Genomic DNA, 14,743 nt, shown 5'->3' on the forward strand with positions numbered 1-14,743 from the left:
TTGAGATACAAACACTAAAACACGAAAAAACAATCCTGGCTGATGACATAAAAAATCGAACAGTGCCATCCACTGTTTTTTTTTTTTTTGCTAAATCAAAGAAAATATAATGCCAAACATTCTCAAACACAACAACCTACAGAGCAACCAAGGGGAGGCAAACCAACTAGGTTGGACCCCCTACCCCAAGGCCCTCACACCTCATTACACACATACATTGCTAGTAAGATCTCTAAACCAAGTTCTATTAACTTGAGACACTTTTTTAGGGAGGACACTATAACATCTTTCTATAACATCTATTTGTACTCTATTTACTGTATTATTCACAGAAGCCACCTTTTGAGTCCAAAACACTTCATTTCTAACTCTCCATATGTTATATACCAGAGCTCCCAGTACAGCAGCATAAACCTGCTTCTTAAATTTGGCTTCCTTGCATCTGCTTATCCAATGCATAAATGATTGTGCATTAAGATTATTCTTCTGAATTCCCAGCCATGTGATAATCCTCCTGAGAACATCCTTGCTGTATCTGCACTCAAAAAACAAGTGTTCTTGATTTTCCTCCTGTAAACCACAAATCAGACACTGATCTGTTGTTGCAATGCCCTTGTCATATAATCTTTTTGTTGTCTGTATTCTGTCCATTTTCAACAGCCACAAGAAAAACCTATGCTTTGGTCTTATCGTTCTTTCCCATACATACTTATCCCAGTGTATCTTGATGAAATTGCCTGTCAATAAGTTGTAAATTGACTTGACAGAATATTCATTCATATTCTGTAACACCCCAGCATTGATCTTGCTTTTCATCTCTTCTTTTACTTCACATATTTTCTTCCAGTGCCATCCACTGTTTGTGAAACTGAAAAAACGTGTCTTGAAAAACAGATTGAAACACTAAATAACGAATTGACTGAACTTAAAAATTCAAGACAGGAATCTAGTATTGTTCCTTCAATGCTGCCTAGTGATGCTAAGTTAAGAGAAGATCTTGAAAAACTTAAAAGAGACTTAGAGATTTCCAGAAAAAGAAGTAGTGATCTAAATACCTCAGTCGAATTCTAAATCACAACTTTCCATTGCTCGTAAGATGCATGACAAATGGACAAACGGAATGAATGCTTCTAAACTACTTAACTAGCACCACAAAACAACATGAACAAAACTCGATTAGGATACACTAATCAGCCGCACAGTGCCAGGCTCTGTGTAAGGACCTAAACGAGGAGACTTCCGAAAGAGAAAATACGTGGGCCTTCCTGAATATCTAATTTGCAATTTTTGTGGAAATAATGGTCATCTAATTGACGACTGCAACAAAAAGAAAAATCAAATTGCAAAGAATATCAAACGTGTTACTCAAATCTGGGTTAGGAAAGACATACTTGATGCTCAGCGTAAGAAAAAGGGACCCAAACAAATCTGGGTTCCTAAAACTAACAAGTGATTCTTTTGCAGGCAAATGTGAGAGGAAGCAGCCTATAGTATCTTGACAAAGGCTGCTTAAGACATATGACTAGTGATAAATCTCAATTCCTCTCACTAGTAGCCTACCATGGAGGGTGTGTTATATTTGGCACTAATAAAAAGGGATAAATTGGTATTTGAAATGTCGGCAAATCTTTAACACACTCCATAGAGAATGTGATGGTGGTAAGTGGTTTGAAAAGTAATTATGTGATCAAGGTAATTATGTTGAATGTCATGCATGAACCTTTTACAAGATAACTCGTGGCTTTGGGATTAATTTCTGGAAATTAGTTGAGTATTATGCCTATTGTCCTCCTTTAAATATGTTAATTAGAGTGTATTGATGCATGTCTTGGTGAAGCTTTGTGAGTAAAGGTCCACTTGATATAAAAGGACTCGTAATGGTCTAATGATGCTGTCCTAATGTCATATCCTAAGTTGCCGAACTAATAAGCTATATGATCCTAAGTTGCCGAATTTTTGAGCTATGAAATGCAAATTCTTTCTCTATAGCAAGCTTGATCTTTAGCCCAATATTCTGATTTTCTATTCATGAAATTGACATTTGTGCCTCATTATTTTTTCTTTCATAGTCCCACCTTATCCTCATTTCCCTATTATTATCCTTCTTTTCTTCACATATTCATCCAAAGTTCAACAAGTGCTTTTAATCTTGATTCATGGTATATGGAGCATATATATATTATATAAGATAGTGAAAGAAGAAGACGCATTAATTAGTTAAGGGGGAACATGAAAAGGTTGGAAGAGACACTAATGCTTGAAAGAATGAAAGTACTGTTTCACACTGTGCAGGGCACAGTGTGTGCCATGAGATGTATCTAGGAGAAAATGAGTTTCGAATTAACTTATTTCCCTTTGATATCTTATTGATTGACTCTAGTAATATTGTATGGTCTGACTCTCTTTAAAAAAAAAAAAAAAAAAAGAGAGAGAAAGAAGAAAAGAAGTAAGACACTTGTGTTAGATAAATCTTAAGTTCAATTCTAGATGGAAAAAATATTATCAAAGGTTTGAAATCATTATTTTGATTCCAGTATATCCGAAGATTAGTTATATTTGAAAGGAATAGATTGTTCAGTGGCACAGTGCACACACAGTGCCAAGTGAAGAAAGTCTTATGATGTTTATTTGCGAAGTTGAAAATATGAAAAGGGTTTAAGCACTTGTTGAGCCAATTGCCATTTCAAATCTTTAAGCTTGTATTACCTATCTCCATCTTACATTCTTAGCTATTAACATGATCCTTCATGATTATTTCTTGCTTCATAAATTCGGATTGTGAGTTGGATTATATTTTTGCTTAATGACTTCGGATTGTGAGTTGGATTATGACATAGCACCAGCATCCTTAGTATTTATTGCTCAGCTACTTGAATTATTTTACTGACTATATCTCACTTTGACTTGCTAAACATGTTGATGATCTCCTTTTTGATAATGTCAAAAGGGGGAAGATGGGATAATACTTAGACTATTGAATGAAATGATCTTGGTTACCAAGTTACTTGTATGTGAATGATATTATGTTATTTCTAATGTGATTAATGATGCATACTTTGAGGGGGAACAAGTGATTATCTAACAATATTATATTTATGGTTTGTCATCATCAAAAAGGGGGAATTTGTTGTGCATATACATGTTATGTTTTGATGATGAAAATTAATATAATATTGTTAGTAGTATGAATTTGAAACAGATGCATGAAGAAAGGAATTAATAAATGAAGACTTTGAAGAAAAGAAGAATCAAGATTGAAGTCAAGTTTATATGTTCCTTAGAATAGTTACTTTGTGTAAAAATGTAATAGGCTTGAATTAGGTGATATACTATGTGCTAAATATAGAAATATAAAATTAGTATAATTATTATTTTCTTAGAGTTAAGAAAATAAATAATTGTATTAATATTATATGTCTATATAAAAAGGAAATTAGTTTATAAAATAAGATAAAAGATTTTCATAAAAAATGTTTTAGAAAAAGAATTTTATAAAAAACGTGGTTTTAGAAAAATATTTTTACAAACGTGTTTTATGAAAATAATTTTATGAAAACGAGTTTTAGAAAAGAATTTTAGTAAACAACGTAATTTGGTTTTCAAAAAGGATTTGGAAAATATTTTTTGATAAAAACAGAATTTTAGTTGAAAAGAAAATCTAATAAGAAAAAACTTATCTTTTTGAGATTAAAGATAAAGATAGAAAAAGATAAAGTTTGTTTTTCTAAAAAGAGAGTTTTATCCCTTAAATTAAGGATTAAAAGATAAAGATATTTTTGAAGGATTTTCGTCCAAACCAAGTCTTATAAAAGGGATTTATAATTCACTTTTAGATCTCACGTTTTCAGAGAGAAAAATCGGAGATATTAAGAGCTGAAAATATTTCCTTCGCACAGAGTATAGCACTGTTTGAGTCAGATTCAAGTAACGAATATACGAGTGTAATTGTCCTCTAATTGCTTGACTAAGAAGCACACGTTTGAGGATTCTTTCTTTCTGTAATTTCACTATATAGAGAGTGTCAATTCTTAGAGTTAGAGTTGGTTAGCAACTAGGGTTAGTAGTGAGGGAGTCTTATTGTATCAAGAGGTTGGTATCTTAAGATTAAAGAAATAAAGAGTTTTGTTTCGTGTGGACGTAGATCTCAGAGGTGAGATTGAACCACGTTATATTCTGTGTTTGTGCATCAAATTCACATAATTTAAGTTTTAGTTTTCGCAAAAATCAAATCAGAGATTTACGTTTATTTCGCACAGTGGCTGGCACTGTGCAATAACAAAGGTTTTGCAAAAATCGATCAAATTTCGTCACTCAATTCAACCCCCCTTCTTGAGTGTCACCTTGGGTTCTAACACTTTTGATCCCTGATTTTTCTTCCGCCTCTTCACTCTTTCCTCCTTTCATGCTTCCTTTTCCCACCACTCTAATTTTCTCTCTTTTGACCAACTTTTTTTTCATCCAACAATGTCAACAACATCTCTCGCATTCTGACCAACTTCTGTGGCCCCCATCATGTTATTGAATCCGCACTCTGCCCATTTTATTCAAAACTTTCCACAAATTTGGTTGAACAAGCCTTAAAAAGAACTAAAAATTATCTGGGTGTTTCCGCTCACAGATTCTTTCTTTGGGCTTAAAAATTTTCAACTTTCGACTTTATATTACTAGCTACAAGATTATTATTGATGTTTTGGGTTGTGGTGAACTGAGGAGGCAGCGGTGTGTACTAGAATGAGAAGAAGGAGGAGGCAGCGGTGGAATGGGAGGAGGGAGAAAAAGGAGGTTGTTGAAGGTTATCGATGGTCGGTGCGCGAGAAAAGGGAAAATGGGTGGTGGACGGGAGGAGAGATGAAGATAGCAGTGGAATGGGAAGGAGAAGGTGGGTCGTGGTGGCCAGTAAGGTAGAAGAGTGGTCGTGCACTTTCTAAATTAAAAGTGAAGTTAAAAAATAATTTGAACAATGAGGGTGTGACACGTGTCACACTTGACATGTTATGCCGCTTACAAAAAGGTCAAGTACCATTATAAGATGACACCATCAAAATATTGGATTATTAAAAAAACTAGTTTTAGGACCCGTGCATGATGCACGGGAGTATTAATTGCTTGATAGCATAACTAATGATCAATAAAAATAATCAAAATAACGTAACATATTTAAATAATCATATATGAAGGCATCAAATTGTTATTTACAGAAATGATTTTGTAACGCAATCTATATGTTTGAAAACACTTCCTTGTAAACTACGTTTGTTGTACTTGTACGCACTCCGTGTTCTTTGTCAAAAGGAAGTATCTTCAGACCTTTTTTGCTCGTAACTCTGGAAACAACAACATAAAATTGACCATGGCTAAAAACAGGTCTCGGGAGATACAGGCCTACATGAGACAAAGATTGTCCTTGACTTTTATTTATAGTCATAGCAAAACAAACCATTAAAGGAAATTGACGTCTCTGAAATCTGATAGGAAACTTGGTGGAGTCCGACGGCGTCAATGTCATTCTTGGGATAAAAACTTTTGCACCCACATTACTTCCGGAAATAACAGTAGCTTCAATAACACGATTACCTAAATGATTGACGACTAACCTCGTGCCATTACATAATCCAGATGTTTGATCAATATTACGTAGAAGCATAACGGGCGCACCAACCTTTAATCGTATGCTATGATTTGGGAGACCAGAGCATTTAATTGTATTGAGGAATTCAGTGGAGTATATTTCGTGGACTCCAAAGTTTCCTTCCTCTTTGCTTATAGCATCCGAACTCAAATAGACTTTCTCTTCTCCTGGAATAGTAGATAGAACATTATCATTTACAATCTCCACTATCTCATTTGTTGGGGCCAAAATAGCTCTTTCTTGAAAATATTTAGCTTCCCAAATATGTTCCTGTAGGTCTGGATACGTGCTTTCAACAATTGCTAAAATCGGATCGGCCCCGGGATCTATAAGGATATCTTTTGCAATCTCGACGACGGCTTCACCATCATTAGGACCGCCAGCATTTCCATCTCCAACGCTTAGTATCCACTCTGAGAATTCTCGCAATTCATCAACAGAAGATTTTGAGGAACTTGATTGTAATCTCATATTGCGAGTAAGTGTAAGGACCTTACACGAATCCCATAAGTAAGACGAATTAACGGTGGCGAACACGATATCCTGCCTACTTCCCTTTGGTACAACTGGTAATATCTGCCTGAGATCACCTCCGAATACTACCACTTTACCTCCAAATGGTCGATGCAAGTTATCCCTATCAACAAACCTCATTATGTCCCTCAAACTTCTATCAAGTGCTTCAAAACAATACTTATGCATCATCGGAGCTTCATCCCAAATGATAAGTTTTGTCTTAATGAGAAGATAGCTAACTCCGACCCAGGGCGAATTCCGGCGCAAGTAGAATTTTCATTTACATTCAAAGGGATACCAAATCTAGAATGAGCTGTTCTTCCACGTGGAAGGAGGAGAGAAGCAATTCCACTCGAAGCTACTGGCAATACAATTTCGCCCTTCTTTCTTATTGCAGCACATAATGTTTTCCAAACATATGTTTTACCCGTCCCTCCATAGCCGTAAACGAAAAATAGACCTCCTTCTTCACTCGAGACAGCATCCAATACTTCTCGATAAATCATCGACTGCTCATCAGTTAAACCTTTATACAATTTGTCGTGTTCCACGGTCATTTCCTCAATGTCATATGAAAGCTCATCTGCTATAAGCTTGTTTTGTCCTTCAAACATGATTAGTTCATCAGGAAACGCATTTCACTGAATCTACGCAAGCTGCTACCATTACTTTGGAGCATGGTTTCAATCTCAGCCAATGCAAAAGATTCGATTTGATCATCGGTTAAATGCAGGTCTGTGAAACATATAAACAAAACAGTAACCTATATTAAGAATGCAAATTGCTAAAAAGTATGGTTTTTGACTAAAAAATATTTTCGTAGTTATTTACCTTTATTTTTTTGAAGACAACGCTGTTTGTAAAGTATGTCATCAGATAATAACTGCCATGTCTTATGCCAAACTTCCTCCGGCTTCGACATGCTACCAGATAATAGTAACATAGAGAACAAATGTCTTAGATAATACCCTGATTCTCTAAAACTTGCTTCTGTTATTGCATCGACATATTCCTTGTCATCATCAAGTAAACCCCTTGCATAGCAAGCTTCCTTGAATGTAGGACACACTACACCATCAACCGTTCTAATGTCTTCGTAGCATGTCGCGCCTTTTACAAAATTTAATAAAGTTCTAAGGTAGAACTTCTCTCCAGATCCAGGTGAGACATGGTAGATTCGTCCTATTGTGACACCTCTAGATCTTGGGGTCCACTCTCTCTGTGCCTGTTTCCAAACAAATTTTGTAGGAACTCCACATAAGTAAGCTCCCTAGCTTCTTCATATTTTTGGTTACATTGCATACAAGATAGGAATTTCGTAGTGTCAATATGAGGTCTGTCTAGTACGGATTCACATCCGCATGGTCGTTAAACAAAACGGTTTGTTCTCCCGGTAGATGAAAACTTAATCTTTCAACAGCAGGGGTTCGATAATGTATGTTGAATCCAAAAATCCTCCAAATTGCTTCACACGCCGAAATATATCGGCAATCATAGTACATCTTTATTTCATCTATTTCTTTACCTTCACCTTCTTTCTGTTTATCTTGATAAGCCGCAGCCGTAACCCTATCATATCCCTTGTTTATATATTTGAACAAATATTTAATTGATCTAGATTGATTACACCATTCAACGTTTATGTGTCCTTGATATTTACGAAGCAATTCAGCATTATATGGGACAACATACCGATTATCAAGGTGAACCCCACTCTTCTCAACTGTAGATCCATTATCTCTTCGTCTGTACACTGGATATCCTTCATCATCTACCTTAGTTGCCTCAATAAACTCTTGGGAAAATGCTTACTGCATTGCTTGTCAATCATACACGGAGCATTTGTATTTGCTGAGCCACATGGACCGTGCATCATGTACTCGCTTACTGCTTGATATAGTTCTGGATCTTCAGATTTATCAGGCAACTCAGCACAAATAATCTTATCAATATCTGAAGCAACAGGGTATTTGTCTCCCTGATGCATGAACAACAAAATATGAGCGTGCGGCAAACCACGCTTTTGGAATTCAACTGTATAGACCACTGAAAATAAGCAGACAACAAAATTAGTTTTGATATTCAAGTTAAATAAAAGATATAACGATAGCAATCCAATTAAAAATAACATATAATAAAAAATAATAATATAAATAAGGACGATGTCTAACATACCAGCCCTAACCCTGCCAAATATTTTGCCATCTTTCAGATCTTTCACCAACTGGTCTAGTTTCATCTTAAAAACTCGACATATGATGTCTGGCCTATCCTCTGGCCTTAGGCCTCTTTTTTTTACAAATCTAGTAATCTCAGGCCACTTAGGATTACACGTAAATGTTATGAATAAATCTGGATAACCATACCATCTGCAAATAGCCATCGCATCTTGATAGTTTTCTCTCATATAACTATGTCCTCCTGTGAAGGAAGATGGCAATACTATACGACTTCCAGTCGAAGATCCCTCGGTTTCACCTCTCTCGACAGCACCTCTTAAATTCTTGACATTAGCAGCTCTCAAGCTTTGTTGGTTGTGTCTAAGAAAAGACAACCTTTCAGCTTCAATCATTGTGTAAGCATCAACTATGAATTGTTGTAACAACCTTCGAGATAATAGTATTGTTGCCGCCTCCAGAGCTCGGTCTTGTATTCTGTATGCAAAAAACTCACGCATTGTGAGTTTAAACCTCTTTCCTGTTGAACCGTCTGATGGAGTCTTATCCCTGTGCATAATATCTGTTCTAAATCCATCTTCTCCGTATGGAAATAATAGTGGATATTGCATAGCGAGGTAAGAAGGATGAAGTTCGGAAATTTGTTGTAGCTTTCCACCCTTCGTTTCGATAATTATATCTCTTTTGTCGGCACTATCAATATCTCCTACGATAAGTGCAGCTACTTCTGATGTTGTTGGCAAATTATAAGTTCTGCCATCAGACTCTCTTTTGCCAATAAGTTTTAATTTCAAATTCTCACACGTGTTAGATGCAAACCTATCCCTAGCCATTCTAAAATTATGAGCTAAAGGGTTATTATGATCTAACATATCTTGTAATTCTGCAACTAAGCGATCTTCAAACTTGTCTGGGTTTGATGTACTGGTAAGACATAATGAATAATAAGTTAGGATTTGAAAAGGAATATATAAATTAAACAATTAAAGTTACAATGATACTTAAATCCATTTACTATGTTGTACCTTGCAGCTGTTTTCCTGTTCTTTATTTCATCCTCAGTATCATATATGTATTTGGTCGTGCACCATCAGCAGGCAATAAAGTACCTATTAAGTGATGATTTTGACCACCAATTTTATAATTATATGGACCTCGACCTTTAGATGTAGGTGCAATAATCCTTCCACCCATTGATGTAAACGAATACATCATATTATATCTCTTATATTTTCAAGAAAATGGTTGCTTCTATTATGTTTCTTCTTCAATAGATCATAAATAATTTGAGGTGGATGTTTTAGCAGAGGTAGCTGAACCTTCCCTTGCATGCAACACAACGAAAACTTTGGCTTGATGTTTTTGGATTTCTTGTTAGCTCTCTCATTGAACCACATTTCCGCGCCACAAAACTCACATACATGTGTTGGGTCTCCTAAATCTGAGTAGCTCTCTGTGAAAAAAACAAAATCAGTAATAAATATGAGATATAAACATAATTAAGAAGCAACACAATAAATCATAATAATAAGTACGACATTTCGCATGATATGCAATAGTTATTACAAATTATATGCCAACCTGTAACGATATCCATATAATTGACGTCGTTGTCACTATCGTCTTCTGTAACACAGTCATCTTGAACGGTAGTATTTGATTGGTCATGAGAACTTGATGCAATATTTTCATCTTTATATAACAGTCATAAAAAACAATACATTTTAGATACGATGTTAAAAGTACTTCAAATATTAAATACTTGTATTTAATAAGTAATAATAAATTAATACCATTTATAATTCTCCGTGTAACTGATTTAAGGATATTTGAACTTCGAACCACATGTCTCTTAGATCTAACATTACTATGAGATTGTGCCAATTCCAACATGTCTCCAGAAATCATAGAGCTGCCTATTAATTATTGCGTTTTAGTTAATATAAAAAAAAATCGATGTAATTATAGAATACAATCAATTCATTGAATAGTACAGAATGCATACCTCGAGCTCTTTTTTCTAACATAATCTGCTTTCTATTACTTCTGGCAATATCAGAAGGAGATTGTGTGGCTAAAGTAAATGTCAAATAAATATCTTCATTAGATTTTGCATTTTAATTTTATTTAATCGTTTAATATAAATAATAATAATTACATATCGGAATGTATGTAAAGCGTATACCGTTAATAACAATGCTGGTAGGATTATTGTTAGAAATAACTGTGTTTAGCGGTTCCTCAAAAGACGACTTAGAAGATGATGATTGCAAATCTAGAAAAATAAAATTTGTATATTAATTATCTTAATATCAACATTCAAATTTAATTACCATATAAAGGGAATTTATTATATATTTACCTATACGCCCCAATGGAGTAGTACAAATAATACTTGAATCATTAAATATTGTGCTTATTGACGGTGAATTAACAACGGATCCATCTGAATATAATACGAAAAGATAAAATAAGTTTATATTTAACATACGATAATATTTTGTATAATAATAGCCTCCATAGTACACATCTATACCGTTCAATGAACGACAAAAAACATTGGAATTAAATACGGATTGCTGCGTCCCTAAATTGGCTGAAACTTTTTCACGTCTTTGCGATAATATTAGTTTTCTTTTTTGCCTTGCACATCGTTGTTCAATTTTTTTGATACAAATTGATTTAGAGATCTTGAGGATACTGCAAACAAACAAAAACAATACAATACAAAAAGTGAATTAATATAATGACAATATAATTGCCAAATGAAAGCCAAAACAAAAAATAATTTGTTAATATACTAATTGATTAAATTTAGAATAATAATATTTTATTATGACTATATCATAAGTAATCATAGTATCACAAATAAATTAATATTGAGAGGGTTAAAGATAAAATGTTTACATATAAATTCTTTTTAAAATCCATGTTTTTACATTAAAATAGACTGCTTTCATTAAATTAACCTATATATTATTTGTTTTATTTTAAAAACATAGAATAACATTAGTAACATACCGTTTGACTATGTACAAAATATCAAATTATAAGCTAACATGTAGTGATTATACTTCAGTCAAGACAACATTTATAAGCAACCTTTCTTATTATATTTATGATGATTCACATGCATTGCATATTAACTTCATTTCATTACAACAATATTTCCATTACTTCATTTCTCTATCTCTCTAACTTCTCTCTATACTTCTTTACAAATATCTTCATCTACTCAAAAAATTTCCAAAAAACTTACTTCATTTCTCACGATTTTGTTCTACAAATTTTCTATTCTCAAACTCAAATACACAAAATCAACACCAAAAAATTTTCTTCATTTCTCACGATTTTTGCTTCGAAATGTATCGGTAGGAAATAATATGGAAATTCTACATATTTCCATTTTTTCAAAGTTTTAATTCGGGAATTTCTCAAATGTTGATTAGTTATGGGCGAATTACTTGCAAAATATAGTTGCATGTCATCATCTCAACATATTCAATATGGAAATTAAAGATTTTTGGTAAGTTTTATTTTTCTTTTTTTTCGTTTTTTGTTTATATGGTATATGCTATGTGGATATGTTGTTTTATATTTTTTTTGATTTTGCTTGTAAAAATATGAATAAATACAATCTTATATTCGAAATTTTATTTGCATGTAAAGTTTATGATGAATAATGGGTGAATTTAAGTTAAAAAAGTTTAATAGTAAGTGACAAAATAATTTCGTTTATATTTTTTTTTCTTCCAATAATAGTATATATGATAAATCTAAAATTTTAATTTTTCTTTAATTATAATAATTCATATTACTGCTTATTAATAAAAACATGAAAACACAAAAAAAAATCAGATTTTTTTGGTTCAAAATTCCGGTAGAAAATAATATAGAAATTCTTCATATTTCCATTTTTTCAAAGTTTTAATTGGGGAATTTCTCAAATGTTGATTAGTTATGGGCGAAATACTTGCAAAATATAGTTGCATGTCATCATCTCAACATATTCAAGATGGAAATTAAAGTTTTTTGGTAAGTTTTAATATTCTTTTTTTTTTCGTTTTTGTTAATATGATATATGTTATGTGGATATGTAGTTTTATATTTTTTTTTGCTTTTGCTTATAAAAATATGAATGAATACAATAATGAATATTCGAAATTTGATTTGCATGTAAAAATTATCATGAATAATCGGTGAATATAAGTAAAAAAGTGTAATATTAAGTGATAACATTATTTCGTTTATAATTTTTGTCTTCCGATGATAGTATACATGATAAATCTATAATTTAATTTTTTTTTAATTATAATAATTCATATTACTGCTTATTAATAAAAATATGATTGAGTAGTTAGATTGCATGTTAATGTTTATTGAAAATTAAGGTAAGAAATAATTATTTTTGTTAATTTAAACATGTTTTTTTTTCGTTTATGTGTACCAAATAATTTTTTCATTATGATTACATAATTTTTTCGTTATAATTATTAATATTATTGGTTATTATTACAAATGTGATTGAGTATTATTACCTAATCATTCAAAGATGCTTCTATACCACTAATCACTTCATCTGAAACTCCACGTGCAAGAAAAAATTGGTTACGTGCATGCATGATTTGAGCCATATAACCCATAGTTTCATGACCTTTGCAATGTAAATCATCTAACTTTGTTGCTATATCTATAATCTTCTCTTCATAACTTGAAAATGTTTCTAAAAATAATTTTGTTGCTTCAACATAATTCTTCAATTCTGTTTGAACTCTTGAATCCATAGAGAATAAATAAAAAAAGAAGAAAACTAATAACAATAAGATAGAATTTTATAGAGATATTAAAACAAAAGTATTGAAGGTAAGTAAAGAAATATGTTAATGGGGTTATTTATAGACAAAAATTTCGGCCAACTCATTCAAACACTAATATGTTAGTTGTTCACATTGAATACATTGTTGCATCATAAAGTAAATGGTTGAGAGAAAATGACACAATTTATTGTTTTATTTTATACATTTATTTTATGTAAGTATTGGTGGTTGAACATAATAATAACAATGCAAATAAAAAGTTTATTGTTTTTTCACCCAACATCCAATTGCTTAAATAATAACGTATGAACATTAATATTAATAAAATAACTCGAAATAATGTAGAAAATGTAACAATATATTAATAGCTACAAAAGTAGTATTATTCATATAATTTATTCCATCGAAAAGTAGTCACTGATAATACATAAGAATAATCCATAAATTACGATATTCTATTTCATAACACTATAGAAAAATCGAACTTCTCGATCACACTTACAATTATAACAGTCCAATGTATCATAACCATTAGGAACATAATAGACATCTTCTATATCCCACATCTTGCCCTTCATATGCTGATTTTCATTGGTCTTACAAACCAAGGGTGGCTTGTCTGACATATTCGATCTATTTCTTATCCAAATAGTCTTTAACATTCTCTTAAATATCTCTCTACACTTTATAATTGACTCCATCGTTAGTTGTTTAAGTAGTGTTGTCAAATATAGTGGCCATTCTCTATATCATCTCCGGATTTAGAAGATAGCCAAATTAATCCGAGCAAATATGATGACATAGCATGTCCAACTTTTGTAGCTTCAATCAAACTACACAATCCATTATTGTAATTATTAGGGTATAAATTTGTACCTGCAAAATAAATATAAGGAACATATAAAACATTAAGTTTTAATTTAATATATCGTTTAATTTAATAAATAGCAATAAAACATGTGAAACATTATATGGTTTTAATATGAATATTTACATGGTGTTAAATTTGTGCACACTCATTTAACATAATTAATATAAACATTTTATCGCCTAAAAAAAAACAAATTGAAACATTTTATAATCTGTATTAAATTAATATTTTTAGATTTCATATATTATTTTCTATTTATAATCCATAACTTTAGTATAAATTAACTTACCAAGCCATATCGAGTTAGGGCATCAGGATTTTTGCACTCTAGGCATCTTCCAAAGAAAATCTTAGCATTACTATTAACCATCCAAATACGATCAATTATTGTTTCATAGCAACCTTTTTCATGACAGAGTCATCATCTGAAAGGGTCTTTAGAATCTTGCAACTATTGAAAGGTAAAACAAAAAATATAATTAGAATATATAATTAATAATATAGTTTATAAACAATCAAATTTACAATACCTTAATTTGCAACAGAACAAATCAAATGGCTGTTGAGAAGCAACGCGTCCAAGAATGTTGATTGTTATTTCATTAGGCAAACGGTTGAAAAAATTAAGTTTTAAACTCGACATTTTTCTTTTGAACGAATTGGATCCTTTAACAGAGGATTTTATCTACATATATATATATATATATATATATATATATATATATATATATAT

At 31.9% G+C, this 14,743-nt stretch overlaps 1 protein-coding gene across 1 annotated transcript; it reads right to left on the reverse strand.

Annotated features, from left to right (window-relative positions):
- Positions 1-6,761: 6,761 nt before the first annotated feature.
- Positions 6,762-13,765, reverse strand: LOC130590436 (uncharacterized). The gene is made up of 11 exons (XM_057392869.1): positions 13,642-13,765; positions 10,508-10,597; positions 10,328-10,396; positions 10,116-10,238; positions 9,904-10,014; positions 9,670-9,775; positions 8,321-9,246; positions 8,034-8,191; positions 7,501-7,920; positions 6,977-7,370; positions 6,762-6,880 (listed from the first exon to the last, which is right to left on the reverse strand). Exons 1-11 carry the CDS (start codon positions 13,763-13,765, stop codon positions 6,762-6,764), a joined length of 2,640 nt encoding a protein of 879 aa, XP_057248852.1.
- Positions 13,766-14,743: the final 978 nt, after the last annotated feature.

The sequence above is a fragment of the Beta vulgaris genome, chromosome 2, assembly GCF_026745355.1.
Source record: "Beta vulgaris subsp. vulgaris cultivar EL10 chromosome 2, EL10.2, whole genome shotgun sequence".
Lineage (NCBI taxonomy): Eukaryota > Viridiplantae > Streptophyta > Magnoliopsida > Caryophyllales > Amaranthaceae > Beta > Beta vulgaris.

What these genes read in the sequence shown, in the direction of transcription:
- LOC130590436 (XM_057392869.1), bottom strand. Translation starts at nt 13,765, where the DNA reads ATGTCAGACAAGCCACCCTTGGTTTGTAAGACCAATGAAAATCAGCAT. An exon ending in TTATATGGATATCGTTACAG is followed by an intron (nt 9,776 to 9,903) that starts GTTGGCATATAA and finishes TTTTTTTCACAG; the next exon opens with AGAGCTACTCAGATTTAGGA. An exon ending in ATCCAGAACTATATCAAGCA is followed by an intron (nt 7,921 to 8,033) that starts GTAAGCGAGTAC and finishes GAGGCAACTAAG; the next exon opens with GTAGATGATGAAGGATATCC.